Genomic DNA, 19,363 nt, shown 5'->3' with positions numbered 1-19,363 from the left:
TCTGAAAGGAGTCCCGCCCTCCAGAAATCCGCTCCGCCCCGCACTAGCTCGCGGCACCGCTTCCCTGGGACGCGCATGCGCATGGACTCGGCTCCGCCCTCCGAATCGGGGCGGGATGAATGAAGCGCCAGCGTTCTGCCGCGCGGCGGCGCAGCCTCGCCGAGGCCTTTAGCTCCCGGGCAGCTCCTGTTTTCTGTGACCTCGTGGCGCAATGGTAGCGCGTCTGACTCCAGATCAGAAGGTTGCGTGTTCAAGTCACGTCGGGGTCAGATCGGCTTTTTTCCTCCCAAAGTACAGGGGCAGCAGAAGGAGTGGAGTCGAGTCCCATCACAAGAGATTTGATCTTGCGCAGGTGTATTATCCCGCCCGCCCTGACGGCTCGTGGGGCCTTTTTCTTCTCGTCGCGAAGACAGAGCTGATGCTCACGGTCCCTCCCGGGACCTGCCATGGGCTGTGTGCCGGGCCTCTTGAGTCAGCCCCTCCCGCCCGACTCACGTCTCCCCTCCAGGTGTCCCCGCGGATTCCGCAGGTGTCTGACCCCTCGGCGGGCTCGGCTGGAAGGTCCAGTCAGCAGGTCTGATGGCCTTGGAACCCGCGGCGGGGGCTGCTCGTGCTCCCACCACGCCCCCCTCTTAATCCCCCCGCCCCGGACCTGGGGACTGACGGCCGAGCTCTGCGCAGCTCCGATGCCCGGAGATGCCCGGGCAGGTGGAGCCCGGCTTCCACGCAGGTGCTGGGACCCGCTAGCGGGTGGCAAGCACGATCCTGAGAGAGACCAGGACTGACCCTGCCCTGGAGTGGGCAGAAGGGCCAGCCATAAAGAGCCAGCGTTTCAAATCTCAAATGACGAATAAATCCCCAGGATTAGATCTGTGCCTGCAGACGGGTGGAGAGGTGCAGGGCCTGAGGAACTGTAGGCTCAGGCAGCTCAGGGTGGCTGTTCTCTTACTCTCTGTCCATCCGCTGCTGGACCAGGGCCCACTTCCCCTACACCCTGCGCTCAGGACTGACCTTCCTGCCTAGTGGTCCCAGGACCCAGTTTATCACAGGGGCAGTGAGGGGCTGCCCTCTGCTGGTCTCCCTGGTAACTCATGAGCCCACCTGAGGTCAGTTTCCCCTATAACTGCAGTCTCCCCTTCCGGGGGAGAAGGCAGCCGTCCTGTCCACCTCTCTGTCCACCTGTCCACCTCTCTGTCCACTGCACACGGTGTGCTGTAGCTCCAGGACTTTCTTCAGAGGCATAAGTTCCTCTATGTTCAATCATCCATGTCGCTGTTGCTGACTCTGGCTCTCTCTTCTGCCTTGAAACTAGGCAAGCACAAGGCTGGTAGTGCAGGCCACCAGGAGCACATCCGTACAAGCCCAGACATCACAAGTGGAAAGGAAAAACATGTCAAGGGGTTCTTCGCAGGAGACAATGAGGGACCAAGGGAGTACTGGGGAGATTTCCCTGTGCCTTTTGTGCACCTGGTTGGAAGAATTGAGAGATTAGATCCAAAGGGAGTAGCCCTTACTTTTGTGAATAACAATGTAAAAAGACTCCTCTGGGTTCCTGAAAACAGAATAAAACCCACAGGATCCATACTTCACCTACAGCTGTTTAGTTTCCCTTACTCTCATGACCAGAAAAGAAAGGAACGTGGAAAGACAGACACAGAATGACCTGGTCGCAGGAGCTAATAATCTATGGACATTACCAGAAAACACGGTGAAGGTGATTCTCAAAAATGGCTTTTTATACCACTTTGAATAACTCTTCTTGCGTATTGTCAGTGAAATTTATGTATGTTTTTACTGTACAGTTTGAGTACAGGAGATTTACATGAAACAAAAGGAATTAATAGATTTTAATTAACTTTAATAGAATTAGTATGACCTTCTAAATGTTAATATCAAATATATGCAGCGATATTGTATTTATTTTGTTTAAAATTTTTTCATAAATGAAAAACAACATCAGAAAATGAATTACTAAGTAAAAGAAAAAATTTTTTCTCTCTGGAAAAATAAAGCAAGTTGCACAAAAACTTTAAACACACAAAATATGTAGACACATACTCTGCATGTTAACATGTAGGACTGTGGGTGGGAGACACACCAACTCTGGGAGAGCTGTAACCACTGGCTTGTCCTGAGTTGGCAACAGGGACAATAGTTGGAAAAGCTGCCAGTTACTGATCAGAGGTGGGGTGTTTGAGACCCACTGTTACAGGGGTTGTTTAGCTTCCAGGTTTTTATAGGAGATGACAGGCTGCCTTCCTAGGCTGGTCACTGTCGATAAGGGTTTGGTTTCCTGGGCGTGCTGCTGCCCACTGTGAATTGGGCTCTATTTTTATACTGGTTTGGCTATCATCCATGTGTATATTCAGGCTCTCAGAGGTTGTTTATTCCCCAGCTGTCTCCCTGCAGGGTCCCTGGAAACCTTGGCCTGGACAAACGTCCATGGTTCCTGTGGAGTGACCCTGCCACGGGCCCTCTCTGTCCCCAAGTGCTGGGACCCACGCCTTCCCTCAGGTCTGCACGCCCAGGGTGGACAAGGCACCCCATCCCTCCCAACCTCAGGTGACTGTGCTGTTCAGGACTCTGGGGCTGGGGCTCCTGGGGAGGATGAGTCCCTGGAGGCTGCCGCTGCTGGACTCAGGAGACTGGCACTCTCTGAAGGACTCTGGATGCACCCTGGCATCCCTGGCTGCAGGAGATGCAATGGTGTTGGGCATCAGAACCTGCCTCCCAGTAAGTAGGCTGAGCATAAGTCGTGCGAGTCTGTGTGCCTGAGGCCAAACAAACTAAAATGGAGGCATTTGGAGCAGAGAAAGGTTTATTGCAGGATTGAGCAAGGGGGATGGGTGGCTTGTGTCATCCTCAAACGCCGAACTCCCTGAAGGGTTTCGGCAAACATCTTAAAAATATATTCATTTATTTAGCAGTACCACGTCTTAGTGGCAGCACGCAGGACCTGCAGAATCTGCTCTGCGGTATGCGTGATCTTAAGTTGCAGCTGTAGCATGGGGGATCTAGTTCTCTGACCAGGAAATGAACCAAGGCCCCCTGCATTGGGAGCATGGAGACTTAGCCACTGGACCACTAGGGAAGTCCCAGGAAAGCATTTAGAAAGGCCAGGGGAAGGAGGGCATTCCCAGGGTCTGTGGTCAGCTCGTTTGCAATTCTCTGATTGGTTGATGGTGAGGTCACAAGGTGGGGTCACTGGGGTTCACAGTATCAGTCCTTAGTCCCTGTAGGTCTGGGGCAATTAATCATGTGTGAGTTTCTCCCATTTGGTGGTGGTTTTTAACATCTGCAAACTCAGGAAGTATTCCTGAGATGTTGTAATCTGGGAACTTCACAGAGGAACTATAGCAGAGGAGGAGGGGATCTGTTCTGGGAAGGCCCCGCAAGGTCTCAGCAGCACAAACCAAGGTCTTCGACCTGCTTCCTCTTTCCTCCCCATGCCCACTTGAACTTGAAACTCATTACCCCAATCTTCAGGTGTCAGTGCCACTCCCCACCTTGTGAGGGGCAGCCTGGCTCAAGGGGTGACCTTAGTCCTGGGGGACATGACCAGGACAGAGGGCTTCCTGCGACCCAGCTCACTAGAGCTGCCCTTTGCGGAGACAACTCTAGAAAGCTGAAAGAAACAGCATGAGGTCTGCCGACTCTGTGCTCCAGGGAACACACATTCTCCAGGGGACACACTGAACTGACAGCGGTGGAGAAGGGAGATGAAAGCAGCCGAGGAAAACCTGGACATACCTTCAAGTGTTCTGAGCAGACGGCAGAAGGAGATCTCATTTGTACAAAACACATCCTGCTCCACAAGGCTGGAGAAGAACACACCAGATTGTCAGCATTGCTTCTCTAGGGTGGTGAGATATTTGTCTGCATTTTCTCACTTTTCATCAACAGTGAAGAATCTGGAATCCAGTATGCCCATCTGGAGCCTGGCCCTGCCTCAGTATGACCTGGACAATTACTGTCACCTCTCAGCACTTGGTACAGGCAGTAAAGAATCTGCCTGCAATGCAAAAGAAGTGAGACTCGGGTTCAATCCCTGGGTTGGGAAGATCCCTTGGAGGAGGAAACGGCTACCCAATCCAGTATTCTTGCCTGGAGAATTCCATGGGCAGAGGAGCCTGGCAGGCCACAGGCCATGGGGTCACAAAGAGTTGGACACCACTAAGCAACTAACACACACACACACTCAGTGCCTATGTCCTTGTCTGTAAAGTGGGAGCCACCAGGGTTCCTGGCTCAGAGGACAAACGAGAGAACTGAGGGGGTGGATTTACACAGGGCGCTTCAGACACTACAGACCCTCCTGCTGTGATCAGAATGACTTTTCTAAGGTTATTGCTATTTCCAAGGCCAAACCCCCTTCTCAGTAAAAGAGGATTGCATCAGCGGAACCACAGCGTGTCCTGCCTCCCCTCTGACCCAGACACTCTGTGCACTATGTGCTGGGACAAGGCTCTGCAAAACCCTACCAAGATCCCCTACTTGGGCCTGCCAACTGGCCCCCAGGTCGGGGTTCCGACCACAGGTGGGAACCAAGCAAGGAGGAAGCTGGACTGCAGCGGCCAGCAGAGGGCGCCAGAGGAGAACCCAGCCGAAGAGGGCCGTTAACCGCGAGCATCTTTTTCCCTCCAGCGAAGCGAATGCGGAGCCTTCTTGTTTGAGCGCCTCTGGGAGAATTTCTGGAAAGCGATGTGACCCTCGTCTGTTTTCAAGTAGTCATCTAACACTTTCACCATTATGTAATCGTTGCAGGGGTTGGCATATTGTAAATAGTAACGTGTTAAAATAAAGGGCTACATCATTATTTTAACTATAACCCAGGAAATATTAATACCGCCAGGATTTGATACTAGGATGAATTTAAAAATATAAGAACAAGTGCTCGCTTCGGCAGCACATATACTAAAGTTGGAACGATACAGAGAAGATTAGCATGGCCCCTGCGCAAGGATGACACGCAAATTCGTGAAGCGTTCCATATTTTTAAGACAGCCTTCTGAATGGGAGAAAATAATAGCAAATGAAGCAACTGACAAACAACTAATCTCAAAAATATACAAGCAACTTATGCAGCTCAACTCCAGAAAAATAAACGACCCTATCAAAAAATGGGCCAAAGAACTAAATAGACATTTCTCCAAAGAAGACATACGGATGGCTAACAAACACATGAAAAGATGCTCAACATCACTCATTATTAGAGAAATGCAAATCAAAACCACAATGAGGTACCACTTCACACCAGTCAGAATGGCTGCGATCCAAAAATCTGCAAGCAATAAATGCTGGAGAGGGTGTGGAGAAAAGGGAACCCTCCTACACTGTTGGTGGGAATGCAAACTAGTACAGCCACTATGGAGAACAGTGTGGAGATTCCTTAAAAATTGCAAATAGAACTACCTTATGACCCAGCAATCCCACTTCTGGGCATACACACCGAGGAAACCAGAATTGAAAGAGACACATGTACCCCAATGTTCATCGCAGCACTGTTTATAATAGCCAGGACATGGAAACAATCTAGATGTCCATCAGCAGATGAATGGATAAGAAAGCTGTGGTACATATACACAATGGAGTACTACTCAGCTGTTAAAAAGAATTCATTTGAATCAGTTCTGATGAGATGGATGAATCTGGAGCCGATTATACAGAGTGAAGTAAGCCAGAAAGAAAAACACCAATACAGTATACTAACACATATATATGGAATTTAGGAAGATGGCAATGACGACCCTGTATGCAAGACAGGGAAAGAGACACAGATGTGTATAACGGTCTTTTGGACTCAGAGGGAGAGGGAGAGGGTGGGATGATTTGGGAGAATGACATTCTAACATGTATACTATCATGTGAATTGAATTGCCAGTCTATGTCTGACGCAGGATGCAGCATGCTTGGGGCTGGTGCATGGGGATGACCCAGAAGGATGTTATGGGGAGGGAAGTGGGAGGGGGTGTCATGTTTGGGAATGCATGTAAGAATTAAAGTTTTTAAAATTTAAAAAATAAAAACTAAAAACTAAAAAAAAAAAAAAGAAATAATATCCAAAAAATATATATATATATAAGAACAAGCTCTTCTTTGTTAGACAGTTTGCATGTTTCCTCTTTCTCTTTGTATTTTCAGTCCCCTCCTGCCATAAATTTATAATAACATGATATACTTTAAAAAGTATGCTTCTCTCTACAAAGATGCAAATATAAATTATAAAACATAATTTCATAAAATTAAATGTGTTGGACTTCCCTGGTGGTCCATTGGTTAAGACTCCACACTTCCAATTCAGGGACTGTGCGTTTAATCCGTGGTTAGGGAATTAAGATCCTGTGGGCCGCACAGCAAGGCTGAAAAACAAAAAAAATAAAATATCTTATTTCCTGAGATCTTAGAGATCTGAAGTGTTCATTTTTCTTTGAAACTGAATCAACACTATAATAATGTTAGCATAGTACTGATACAAACTGTACAAGTATGAGTTTTGATAGTAAAATTTGAAATGATCAAATTGCCTCTTTAAACAAATCTTAAATTTTATACCAGAGTATAGCTGATTCACAAAGTTGTGTTAACGAATTGTCTCTTTGTTTGGCACTTCAGAAGTGTTTACACGCTGGGATGGCATCTCTAGGGAAGAGCTGGCTGGGTGAGAAGCGGCTTTTTCTTGACGAAAGACTCTGTCAGGGAGAAAAATGATTTCCTCTGCCCTTCTAGGTTCTTCTGGCTGGTCTAAGAGAGACAGAGTAACAGGAGAAAATCAAGTACAGTTTAATGTTGAAACCATTTCCCTCAGATAGGGACTTGAACTTGGCCAAAACCCAGTCTTCCAACCAAGATCACAGACCTGGTTTTAGGACCTAATGAAGCTCAGGTCCTTGATGTCTCATCGCAGAAAGCATTCAGTGAGAGACAAAATGATAGATAACAAGTGGATTTATTTAGAGAATCACACTCCACAGACAGAGTGTGGGCTGTGTCAGAGGGTGAGTACGGCCTGGAGATGTCATGTGGTGAGCTTTCAAGGCCTGGGTGGTTTCACAGGCTAAACCACAGGCTAATGAGGGGAAGATTATTCCAGTTGTTCTGGGGAAGGGGCAGAGATTTCCAGGGATTGGGCTACCACTCACTTTTTGTTTTTGTTTTTTTTCCCAAGTTCTTCACTATTCTGTTTTTAAAAAAAATACATTTATTTATTTTAATTGGAGGATACTTGGCAATATTGTGATTGTTTTTGCCATGCATCAACACGAACCGGCCATAGGTATATATGTGCCCCCCAATCCTGAATCCCCCTCCCGCCTTCCTTTCTACTCTATCCCTCTAGGTTGTCCCAGAGCTTTGGGTCCCCTGCTTCATACATAGTCTTTTTGATCTTTGATGGTTGACTTTAGAACTCTCATGGTGCCTCTGGGTGTGTCATTTAGCTTGCTGATGTGTTACAGTTAGCAAATACTGAGGATCAAGGTCTAGGCCTCTGAGTCACCTAGGTCATGCCCCGATCCTTCCCTCCTGTTTCAATATCAGGGACTTCCTGGGGGTCCAGTAGCTAGGACTTTGGGTTCCCAATGGAGGGGGCCTGGGTTCCATTCCTTGTCAGGGAACTAGATCCCACATGCCACAACTAAGACCCAGCACAACCAAATAAATAAATAGGACACAATGGACACTCATTAAGGCCCATCCAGCATTAACACTCTAGTCTTCTCTTCAGCCTTATTACTCTGCGTGTGGTCCTCAAACCTGCAGCAGAGACTGCCTGGGAGGAGAAATGCAAGACCCAGACCCCACCCCAGCGCCACTGACCCCTTGTTCATCATTCAGGTGTGTTTGACTCTGTGACTCCAGGGACTGCAACACGTCAGGCTTCCCTGTCCTTCACTGTCTCATGGAGTTTGTTGCTCAGACTCATGTCCATCGATTCGATGATGCCATCCAGTCATCTCATTCTGTCACCTACTTCTCCTCCTGCCCTCAGTCTTTCCCAGCGTCAGGGTCTTTTCCAATGCGCCAGCTCTTCGCATCAGGTAGCCAAAGTAGTAGAGCTTCAGCTTCAGTAACAGTCCTTCCAATGAATATTCGGGACCGATTTCCTTTAGGGTTGACTGGTTTGATCTCCTTGCTGTCCAAGGGACTCGCAGGAGCCTTCTTCAGCACCACAGTTTGAAAGCACTGATTCTTCAGCGCTCAGCCTTCTTTATGATCCAACTCTCACATCTGTACATGTGAGATGCTTTTAAAAACATCTCCGGGTGATCTGCAGATGCTCTCCTACATAAATTTGAGGCTCCTCAGAGGGAAGAATGAAACAACCCACATGAATATAAATACATACATTTTATAGTCTCGAGGGGCTAGGATGCTCCCTGGCAGTGGAGAAACGACGTCTTCATTTCTGAGCCATTTCTCCCATCTGACTCCATGGAATTTCTGCAAGTTCAGTGTTTTGTTCCTAGAAACAACAGATACCCACAACCCATTTTCTGGGTGACAGGTGAGCAGATGAGCAGAGTTGGATAGTCCTATCACCTCATCACCTGATGTAAAATTATGAGCTTTTATTCCACCTTCTCTGGAACCAGGCAGAAGTAACTTGCAGACTCCTCCTCTGCCACTCATTAGCCACTTAGCCCTGGGCAAGTTACTCAGCTGACAGACTCGGTGAACTAACCCCCTGAAGAAACAGATTAGTAACCCGTCCAGGGTGGTTTCGAGGATTATGAACTCCCAGAGGAAAGCACTTGCCAGAGTCCTGGATTAAGGTGGGGGTTGGTGATGTGATGGAAAGAGTGTTGTTACATAAGATCACAGGCAGTGATATAACGTGCTTATGGCCGTTGTATTAGTCAGCTTGGGCTGCCATTACAAAATACATCAAAGACAGAGTGTCTTAAACAACAGAAATTACCTTTGTCACAGTTCTGGAGGCTGGAATTCGCAGAGAAGGTGCCAGCTGACCCAGTTCCCGGTGAGGATTCTCTTCCTGGCGTGTGGACAGCCGCCATTTTGCTATGTCCTCGAAGGGCCTTTCTCGGTTGTGCGTGGGTCCGGAGATCTCTCTTCCCCTGTTAGAGCCACCACTCTCGTCAAGTTCCACCCTCGTGACCTCATGACATGTTAATTACCTCCAGATTACCTCCTCTCCTGGAGCTTCTCTGGTGGTTCAGATGGTAAAGAATCTGCCTGCAATGTGGGAGACTCGGGTTCAGTTCTTGCATTGGGAAGATCCCCTGGAGAAGGAAATGGCAACCCACTCCAGTATTGCCTTGAGAATCCCATGGACAGAGGAGCCTGGTGGGCTACAGTCCACGGGGTCACAAAGAGTCGGATACAACTGAAGCAACTTGGCACGGCATATTTCATGTTAAGATTCTTGTTATGAATTTTTTTAATGTATGTATTTATTTTTAGCTGCACTGCATCCTTGTTGCTGCATGCGGGCTTTCTCTAGTTTCAGTGAGCAGGGGCTGCTCTCTAGTTGCAGTGCATGGGATTCTCATCGCAGCGGCTTCTCTTGTTGTAGAGCACAGCTTTCAGTGGGTGTGGCTCGAGGGCTCTGTGGCACAGGGGTTCAGTTGCTTCTCGGGCACATGGAAGCTTCCCAGACCAGGGACTGAACCTGTGTCCCATGCATTGGCTGGCAGATTCTTAACCTCTGGACCAGCAGGGAAGCCTTCAGGCATTGTTTCTGAAGCTCTGCCACAGAACAACTGAAGCGACTTAGCACGCATGAGCACACAGCACGGAAATGCCTGTGCTCTGGCCAGAGAGCCTTTCACTTTGATTCTTTTAATCCCAGTGGATGAAAAATGGAAGACACCAAGACAGAGACAGGTAAACAGTTTTGTAGGCATGTTATTCCCTATGAAATGTAACCCACAGAAGACGGGTGAAAGCTACAAGGGTAGCTTCGCAAGTAGACAACTTCAAAGTGTTCCCCAAATCCCCCACCACTACTCAGTGGTTTTACCTGCTGTCAGAGGTGAATCTTTGGAGGGTGTTTTCTAGCTATTGGCTCTAGCAGTGGTCAGGGGGTGCTATGGGTCTGTGTAAACAATAACTTCCGGGAGCTGAATTGCTATGGATATATTATTACTAACCAAAGTCCATACTTAACTCAGATTCCTTAGTTCTTGCTTAAGGTCCCTTTTCTGTCCCAGGGTCCCACTCAAGCACCATGGCACGTTCTGCCCTCATTTACCTTAGGCTCCTCTTGACTGTGACAGTTTATCAGAATGTTCTTGTTTGGGTTGATGTTGACAGATTTGAAGAGTGCTTATCAGTTATTTTCGTAGAATATTTCTCCATTGGGATTTGCCTGATGTTTTTCAGATGATTAGACTGGAGGGTTATGGTTTTGGGGAGGAAGACCACAGAGATAAAGTGCCATTTTCATTACATCCTATTAAGATGCCCTCCTCCCCCAAAATCCCTGTCCCCCGGAACCTCAGGATGTGACCTGATTTGGAAATAGGGTCTTTGCAGATGTGATGAGGTTAAGATGAGGTCACATGGGTTAGGGTGGGCTCTGATCCAGGGACTGGTGTCCTTTAAGGAGAGAAAACAGACACAGAGGCAGAGGTTGGAATTATGCTGCCAGGGGCCAAGAGATGCCAACAACTCCCAGAAGCCAGGAGAGAGCCCTGGAGCAGATGCTCCCTGAGCCCCAGAGAAGGAACCAGTCCTGTCAGCTCCTGCATTTTAGACTTCTGGCCTTCAGCACTATGAGAGAAAATACTGCTGTTGGTTTAAGCCACCAGTTACAGCACCCCTAGGTACATACTTAAGTACATACTATGAGCCTGATTTATCACTGTTGATGTTAACCTTGGTCATGGGGCTGAGGTCATTTTTGCCAGGTTTCTCTGCTATAAAGTCACTATCTCCCCCTCCACACACACACCCTTCCATGGTGTGCTCTTTGGAAGGAAGTCCCTGTACACAGTACCATTGTACTTTATTTAAAAAAATTAACTGATTAATTAATTTTGGGCTGCCCCGGGTCTTTGTTGCTGCGTGTGGACTACTCTCTAGTTGTGGCTCCCTAGCTCGGTAGCTGTGGTGAGTGGGCTCGGTTGCTCCACTGCATGTGGAAACGTCCCAGACAAGGGATTGAACCTGTGTCTCCTGCGTTGGCAGGAGGATTCTTAACCAATGGACCACCAGGGAATTCCCCACAGCCCTTTAAAGAGTTGGGAATGCTCCATGTCATAGGAGGGTTTATTTGAAGGCTCTTGAGAGTCCTTTGGACAGCAAGGAGATCAAACCAGTCCATCCTAAAGGAAATCAACTCTGAATATTCATTGGAAGGACTGATGCTGAAGCTGAAGCTCCAATACTTTGACCACCTGATGTGAAGAACTGAGTCATTGGAAAAGACCCTGATGCTGGGAAAGATTGAAGGCAGGAGGTGAAGGGGATGACAGAGGATGAGATGGTTGGATGGTATCACCGACTCAATGGACATGAGTTTGAGCAAGGTCCAGGAGATGGTGACGGTCTGGGAAGCCTGGCGTGCTGCAGTCCATGGGGTCACAAAGAGTCGGACACAACTGAGCAACTAAACAACAACAATCATGAAAGAGCCGTTTCTCCGTCCAGTATTCTCATATATGTTATTACCAACCTAAAGGACTGATCATATCTGTTGAAGGACTTAAGTGTAGCAACCTTTAAAATTCCTTTAATTAATCCTATTAGCTTTATCCCCATGTAATTCCTTTGGACCATCTGGAATTATAACCATGAACGATGCTTTGATCTCTTCTCAATAGTTATACATCACATTTCTGTTTCATGACTTCTAACGTTGACCGGGATACCAGAAGACTATTAAAGAGCTGGGCTTGGAGATCTAGCATACATCCTAGCATTTTTGTCTGGTGGGACCCTCCATGTAACTCTGGTGGGACTCTTGCCAGTGACAGACAGCACCCAACCTTTCTGGTGCAGAGTTGAGCCGAAGGTTTTGGGTCCAGCCAAACAAGACCCTATTTCCCTGGCCAGGGTGGCAAAGGCGGGCAGGAAACCTAAACAGGGCCAACCAATTTTCTCCGTTTTTAGTTTGTTTGGTACCGAAGAGAGGTGGGGAGGGTCTTATTATCTGGATCACAAGGTAGGAAAGATGGGAATGAGGATTGGGGGAGGCTACCCTCCTGAACAAGCAAAAAGGGGCTGCCTACAGAGAAAGATGAGGCTGAGTAGTGAAGAGCAAATAGTAGGGAGGGGACTTCCATAGTGGTCCAGGTTAAGAATCTGCCTTCCAGTGCAAGGGACTTAGGTTTGATCCCTGGTGGGGGAACTAAGATACCGCATGCCACTGCCGGGCAACTAAGCCGAGCGCTGCAACTAGAGAGAAGCCTGCACACCGCGATGAAAGACTCATGGAACTAAGATCCCACATGCCTCAATGAAGGCAAGACTCCACGCACCCAATAAAATAAAATAAAATAAATTAATTTTTTAAATGGTTAAGATAAGAGGGCGGGAAGACAGATGCGGAGGCAGAACACTCATGACCTTGTAAATCCCTGAAGCCAGACTTCCAACTGTGTGACCCTCTCAGGATTTATGTTTTCCTTTTTGTAAAGTTGGGCCTATTAAAACAGAATGAACTTTGACTGTTACTGAAATCACTCTTGTTTTGGTGGCTAACTTTTCTTAGGCCATTACCCTGTACCAACCAGGCTGAGAGCACTTAGTCCATCTCATTTTTTTAAAAAAAGATACTTTTGGCCACCTGACTTGAGGGATGTTAGTTCCGCAGGGGAGGACTAAACCCTTGTCACTGGCAGTGAAAGTGCAGAGTTCCAACCACTGGACCATACCATCTCATTTAATCCTCACCACAAAGGGCGGTTGTAGATATGGTTTCGAGTTCACAGATGGGAAAACTGAGGCTCTGAGGGACCAGCAAGTTGCTGGTGCTCTCCCCATAGACCCTGGTGGTGTCTCCGGAGCCCAGGTTTGCTGACACACAGCCTCTTGGTCCCCTTGCCAACAAACACTCGGCACTGGCCGTTTGCCTCTACCAGGATGCAGTCACTGGCCACTGCAGCCCCAACCTTCATCACACCCTGAAAGGATTTCAGAGTGGAGATCAGGAATGAGGCTGTCTGCTCTGGGAAAATCCTGGCAGAACAAGCCTTCAGAAGATATTCTCAGGAGAAGATTTTATGAGCCTAATTTTTGCATCTCCTCATGTCTAGAAAAACACTAAAATCATGAAGGGGGACATCTGCTCCTGACCAGCAGCAAACCTTTGCCAAAGAGTGTGTTTGACTGCACACTGGCCCGTTCACTAAAATAGTGCATAGTACTGACGCCCCTCTACCCCCACCTCCCATTTTTGGAGGAGTTCCTCAGAGCGCTCTGAAATGTCACCTTCCAGGCTATAATCCTCATTTTGCCCACAATAAAACTTAACTCACAACTCTCTTACGGAGCATTTAAAAAACCAATACCCTTACCCAGCTGTTGGATAAACATCCAAGACCAGAGAACCTGAGTCCTGGAGCTTGAAAATGTGGCCTTGTGCGCTATCCTGGCAGAGTCTAAGTTAACGAACGGGCGCGCGCGGGCGGGGTGGGGAGGGAAGAAGAGCGTCCGCACAGTCAAGTCCTATGCGGTCTCCCAGCCCTGTGCGCAGAGAAGGCGCTCCGGAGCCGGAGGTGTCTGGTTGCGGGTGCGGACCCTCAGCGGCCAACCTGCCAGCGCTTCCACGAGGCTTTCACCCCAAGCCCTGGGAGGCGCGGAGCCGGCAAGCCTGGCTCCTGAGGGCCCGAGGACCCAGCCCCCGCCGCGCTTTCCACTTTCTGTTTCTTTCCGGAGCTTCCTTCAACTTTGTATTCGGAGTCCCGGAGTTGGCAGGCCTTTGCCAGCGAAGCGGGCGACCTGGGCCGGGCGGCGGGGGCGCGCCCAAGGTGGGCGGCGGGCGGCCCAGGGCGGGGACTGGAGCGCGGCTGGCCCGGCCCGTCCTCCCCTCGGCCTCCTGCGCGCTCCCCGTGGCCGGCGCCCGGCACATGGAGGCGGCCGAGGAGCTTACACCCGGGCCGGGAGCCCGGGCGCTCAGCCCGGAGCGCCGCGCGCCGCGCTGTCTGCGGCTGGCCGACCTCCGGCGGGAGCTGGGGGCGCTCCTGTTCCTGGCGGGCCCCGCGGTGAGTAGGGGGCCTCACCGGGGGCTGGTCCCGGGGGCGGGGGTCCCGGGGCGCAGAGCTAGCAGGAGGCGGTGGGCGGGCGCGCGCGGGGCCACGGTCCCGGGAGCCTGGAGGCGGGCAGGTCCGGGCGCCTTCGCGTGCGCCCGGGCCGCGCTGGCCGCCCTGTGCGGCTGGACAGCTAGGGAGTGGGACCGGCCGCGTCCAGTCTCCCGCTCCGGAGCCTTCTCTGGAGGAGGGCTGCCGAGGAGCAGGCGGAAGCCACCAGAACCGCAAAACACTGCGGAGAACACCGAAAACTAGCCGTCGATTCCGGCCGTGAACGTGCGTCTCTGGAGTAACTCCAGGCGGGGAGCGGTGTCTTTTAGACCCACATCTTCAGGCCTCTGCCCAAGGAAACTAGCGGCATCCTGCCTCACACGCCCTTCCCCAAGTCTTGTGTTTAAAACGTTTTTGATGTGGTTCTCTTTGGGGCTGAGGGTTTTTTTTGGTTTTTTTTTTGTGTGTGTGTTTTTTTTTTCCTCCATTATCATTGTCAGTTTAGGACTCTTTCTGTGTTTTCTATTTAAAGGTAATTAGAATTCTGAAACCACAACACCCACAAACCAGAATCTCATCATTGTTCTCCTGCCAGTTTGGGTGATTTTCAAATCAACAGGGTAAGGGAGCCCTTTCTTCAGACAAGAAGAACCTGAGATGGTTCTCAGGGGAGAATAAGCTTTTGGACTGGAGAAGGGAATGGTTCTCCACTCCAGTATTCTTGCCTGGAGAATCCCATGGACAGAGGAGCCTGGTGGGCTACAGTCCACAGGGTCACAAAGAGTCAGACGCAACTGAGCGACTAACGCACAAGCTGTTGGGCTCTGGGGTGATGAGACGTTCTGCACCTGCAGAGGCTGAGGCAGACAGGAGTGACATGATGGTGACCCCACTGTTCGTGGGATCCTGGGATGCCCATTGTATTGTATCAGGTGGCATGGATGAGGCCGGGAGAAAGCCATGGCTTGAAAATCCATGTAGCGGGGAGCTGTTGCAGCCAGAGGGAAAAGAACACCTGGTTAGGAATCTTACTTGTGGGTCCAGTTCTCTGCTTTGACCTCAGAAGGGAGGTTAGGAAATGGCTATGTGAACCTGAGTCAGCTGGTAACCTCTTCCGGCTTCAGTTAATCCATCCATAAAATTCGGATAATAATACCATGCTTGGCCCCACAGTATCGCACAGGTTACTGTGAGAAAGGTCTCTGTAAGGCTTCCCAAGTGGCTCAGCAGTAAACAATCTGCCTGCCAGTGCAGGAGATGCGGGTTCCATCCCTGGGTTGAGAAGATCCCCTGGAAGGAAGGGGAGCCTGGGTCCATGAGGTCGCAGAGTCAGACACGACTTGAGCAACTAAACACGCAAAGCTGCTATTGCTCTGCTAAGTTGCTTCCGTTGTGTCTTGCGACCCCATAGACCATAGGCCGCCAGGCTCCTCTGTCCCCGGGATTTCCCAGGCAAGAACACTGGAGTGGGTTGCCATTTCCTTCCCCCAGAGGATCTTCCTGACCAGGGATCGAAAACTTATCTCTTATGTCTCCTACATTGGCAGGTGAGTTCTTTATCACTAAAACCACCCCGAAAATGAATAATTAAACAAGGTAGCCTCTGAGATGCAGCCACTCCCAGGGCAGGCCCCTGTCTCTGCTAGCCCCCAGAGTCACCCAGTCCCCTTGTCGGTCTGCAGGGATGGTGAGCACATGGCTGACATGCAGCCCCCTTCCCTTTCTCTCTGTACACTTGTGTGTGTGTGCCTGTGACGATGTTAATGGTAAGCATAATCTATGTTCCTTGTAGAAAAAACAGAAAACCGAGACAAAGGAAAAGTCTCTGAAATGATCTGAAATAACCGGAGAGTTGGGAAATGTTCCTTGCAGCCGTTTGTGGGACTGTTTCTGTCTGACTGCTTTATGCAGTCGGGTCGTAGAGTTCTGACACCGGTTTAATTGGGTTGTATATGGGCTCCTCTTGGTCCCTCTCTGTCTCTGTTCCCCTCTTCTCTGGGTTTTCTGTTTCCTGGGGGCACAAGGGAGGGGAGAGGTGCCCCTCATTGCCTGCTCAGGGTCCCCCTCTTCACTTTCTGAGGGTCCCCCATCCATTAGGTAGGACCCTGGTCTGGGGCTCCTCTCTCTGATTTTCTGTCTCCGGTTCACCCTGTCCCTTCCAGGCCTCTCATGTCAACAGTGACCCACGAGGATCCAATGTAGGAATCGGGTTGAGGGACTAGGACTTACCACACCTGCAGTGAGCTTTAAATGAGGGCTGTAAAGAGAGAATAATGCAGAACACAAAGGCAAGCATGTGAGATGAGCCGTGCACATCTGAACAGAGGCTGGGCCACATTTTCCTTTAAAGATTTAGGTAAACTGTGCGTTTGTTGGGGCAGGAAGGCAGTTGTTGAAGTTACCTGGCCTCAGGTGTTTCAGCTGAGCTTTCTCCTCGTCATTAGCTTCTCTTCGCCAGACTGAACTGTCAGTCCTGAAGAATAATCTCAAAGAGGGACTGCGTGCTCCTCAGGGACACAGGCTGTGCAGTGCATTGGTGAGGACAGAAAAGATCTGGGGTAGCCAGGCCCAGACAGAGGGCCCTGGTTTCCATCTCCATGGAAACAGGCTCACCTGGGAGAGAGTTGAGGGGGTCTAGGGCTGAAGGACAAAGACTAGTGACAATGCCCTCCAAGCAGAAGGGCATCTGAGAGACTGGCTTCCTGCCCACGGACCTGCAGGCTGGTCTCTGACTGTTACCCTGTCGGTGGGGAATGAGGAGCTGGGGGTGTTCAGTGACCTTAGGTAAGATGTCGCAGGAGCAGACTTGCTGGGGGCAGAAAATGACCTTGGCCGAAGGTGGGAGCTCCTTGGCAGTCCAGTGGTTAGGACTTGGAGCTTTCACTGCCAAGGGCCCAGTTTCAGTCCCTGATCAGGGAATTAACAGCCCACAAATCCAACTGCCCCCTGCCCTCACCTTTTCCCAGCCCCAGCCATCCCTCACATCCCACCCCCTCCTGCCTGGAACGGTCTCCCAGACAGACAGGGCCCTTTCAATTGCCTGCTCACCATCCAGGTTTCGGCAGAAACTTCTGTGACTCCTGAGCTCCTGTGTTATCTGCAGTGCCCGTCTTGTGTGATCCACTGTGTTGTTCCGTGTTGAACATCTTTCCCTGTGATGCCCTGGGTTCCCTGGGGTGGGGCTGGAGCCATGGTGTTCACCTTACTCAGATCTATGCTTCCGTGCTTGGCCTGTACTCGGTGCTCCAAAGGAGTGGACGAGAGTCGACCTTCTTTTTTTTTTTTCAATTTCAAATTTATTTAATATAAATTTATTTATTTTAATTGGAGGCTAATTACTTTACAATGTTGTATTGGTTTTGCCATACATTGACATGAATCAGCCATGGGTATACATGTGTTCCCCATCCTGAACACCTCCCCACCTCCCTCCCCATCCCATCCCTCTGGGTCATTCCAGTGCTCCAGCCCCGAGCACCCTGTATCATGCATTGAACCTGGACTGGCGATTCGTTTCACATATGATAATATACATGTTTCAATGCCATTCTCCCAAATCATCCCACCCTCTCCCTCTCCCACAGAGTCCAAAAGACTGTTCTATACATCTGTGTCTCTTTTGCTGTCTCGCATACAGGGTTATTGTTACCATCTTTCTGAATTCCATATATATGTATTATACTGTATTGGTGTTTTTCTTTCTGGCTTACTTCACTCTGTATAGTAGGCTCCAGTTTCATCCACCTCATTAGAACTGATTCAAATGTATTCTTTTTAATGGCTGAGTAGTACTCCATTGTGTATATGTACCACAGCTTTCTTATCCATTCATCTGCTGATGGACATCTAGGTTGCTTCCACGTCCTGGCTATTATAAACAGTGCTGCAATGAACATTGGGGTACATGTGTCTCTTTCAATTCTGGTTTCCTCAGTGTGTATGCCCAGCAGGGGGATTGCTGGGTCGTATGGCAGTTCTATTTCCAGTTTTTTAAGGAATCTTCACACTGTTCTCCATAGTGGCTGTACTAGTTTGCATTCCCTCCAACAGTGTAAGAGGGTTCCCTTTTCTCCACACCCTCTCCAGCATTTATTGCTTGTAGAGTTTTGGATAGCAGCCATTCTGACTGGCATGAGATGGTACCTCGTTATAGTTTTGATTTGCATTTCTCTGATAATGAGTGATGCTGAGCATCTTTTCATGTGTTTGTTAGCAATCTGTATGTCTTCTTTGGACTTTGGTCCATTTTTTGACTGGGCACACCAGGCAGGCTCACACCCTCTGTCCTTCTGGCAGCCAGCCCCAGGGGTCACTCTCCCAAAGCCTCCTGGCCAGAAAATGAGGGTCTCCATGACAGGAGGCAGAGACATGCACAGACAGCCCGGCCATCTCTCTTGTCCACTTAGCCCTGTCTGAACCCCAGGCAGGAGTCTGAGGTGCTGGGGGAACAACCTGTGGGCCCAGCAGCAAGCCCTGTAGGTTCTGTAGGTCTGGTCCTTGACGGCCCCCTCTTGATTGGATGAGTATAGTGGGGTGGGGGGTGGAGAATGCTGAAAGACAGATCCCTCAGCCCCATGGACATCTGGACTCTGTCTCTTGAAGTGGGACTGGGCATGGGTCTTCTGACCAACATCCTCAGGTGATCTCAGGTGTGTGGTTAGCAAACGTGAACTCTGGAGCTGGGACCCCCGCCGCCCCTGAGGCTGGGGTGTGGGAAGTCTGGCCATCCAAGGACTGTACCACTGGGATGACCCACCTTCAACTCAACAGTTGAGTGGATTAGCTCTGCATGAGAAGTGGGTTTGATTCCTAGGTCAGGAAGATCCCCCAGAGGAGGAAATGGCAACTCATTCCAGTATTCTTGCCTGGGAAATCCCATGGACAGAGGAGCCTGGAGGGCTACAGCCTATAGGGTCACAAAGAGTCAGACATGACTGAGCACACACACACACACTCATGCACGCACAGACACACACACAGGCACTCATGGATTAGCTCAGCTAGATTTCCCAGCCTCTGCTCTGAGAGGGTCAGCTGATCCCACCCGTGCACTGGGCATTCACCCTAAGAAAATGTCTGGCCCCACCCAAGTAAGAAAGACATTCTGTGCAGTGTGCTTTGTATCAGCAAAACCTGGGAAGCAGCCCAGAGACCTGACCATG

General features: G+C 49.7%; 1 protein-coding gene and 2 non-coding genes across 8 annotated transcripts in view; all 3 read left to right on the top strand.

Annotated features, from left to right (window-relative positions):
- The first annotated feature begins 197 nt into the window (after positions 1-197).
- On the top strand, positions 198-269 carry TRNAW-CCA (transfer RNA tryptophan (anticodon CCA)). The gene has a single exon. It is a non-coding gene; the product is annotated as a tRNA-Trp (tRNA).
- A 4,621-nt stretch (positions 270-4,890) lies between these two features.
- On the top strand, positions 4,891-4,997 carry LOC114117140 (U6 spliceosomal RNA). Its single transcript, XR_003590924.1, has one exon. It is a non-coding gene; the product is annotated as a U6 spliceosomal RNA (small nuclear RNA).
- Positions 4,998-13,616: 8,619 nt separating this feature from the next.
- Positions 13,617-19,363, top strand: part of SLC47A1 (solute carrier family 47 member 1) — a 29,350-nt gene continuing 23,603 nt past the window's right edge. For all 6 annotated transcript variants that reach the window (XR_009595339.1, XM_012185792.4, XM_042255718.2 and 3 more), the window contains exon 1: positions 13,617-14,165. Coding sequence is in view for 5 of the 6 variants with exons in the window: in XM_012185792.4 (XP_012041182.4) it covers positions 13,632-14,165 (534 nt within the window). In the remaining variant the exon portion in view is untranslated. The remainder of the gene's footprint in view (positions 14,166-19,363) is intronic.

The sequence above is a fragment of the Ovis aries genome, chromosome 11 (assembly GCF_016772045.2).
Source record: "Ovis aries strain OAR_USU_Benz2616 breed Rambouillet chromosome 11, ARS-UI_Ramb_v3.0, whole genome shotgun sequence".
Classification (NCBI taxonomy): Eukaryota; Metazoa; Chordata; class Mammalia; order Artiodactyla; family Bovidae; genus Ovis; species Ovis aries.
Note: the sequence above shows the minus strand (reverse complement) of the source record. Positions and strands in the feature narration are given on the sequence as shown.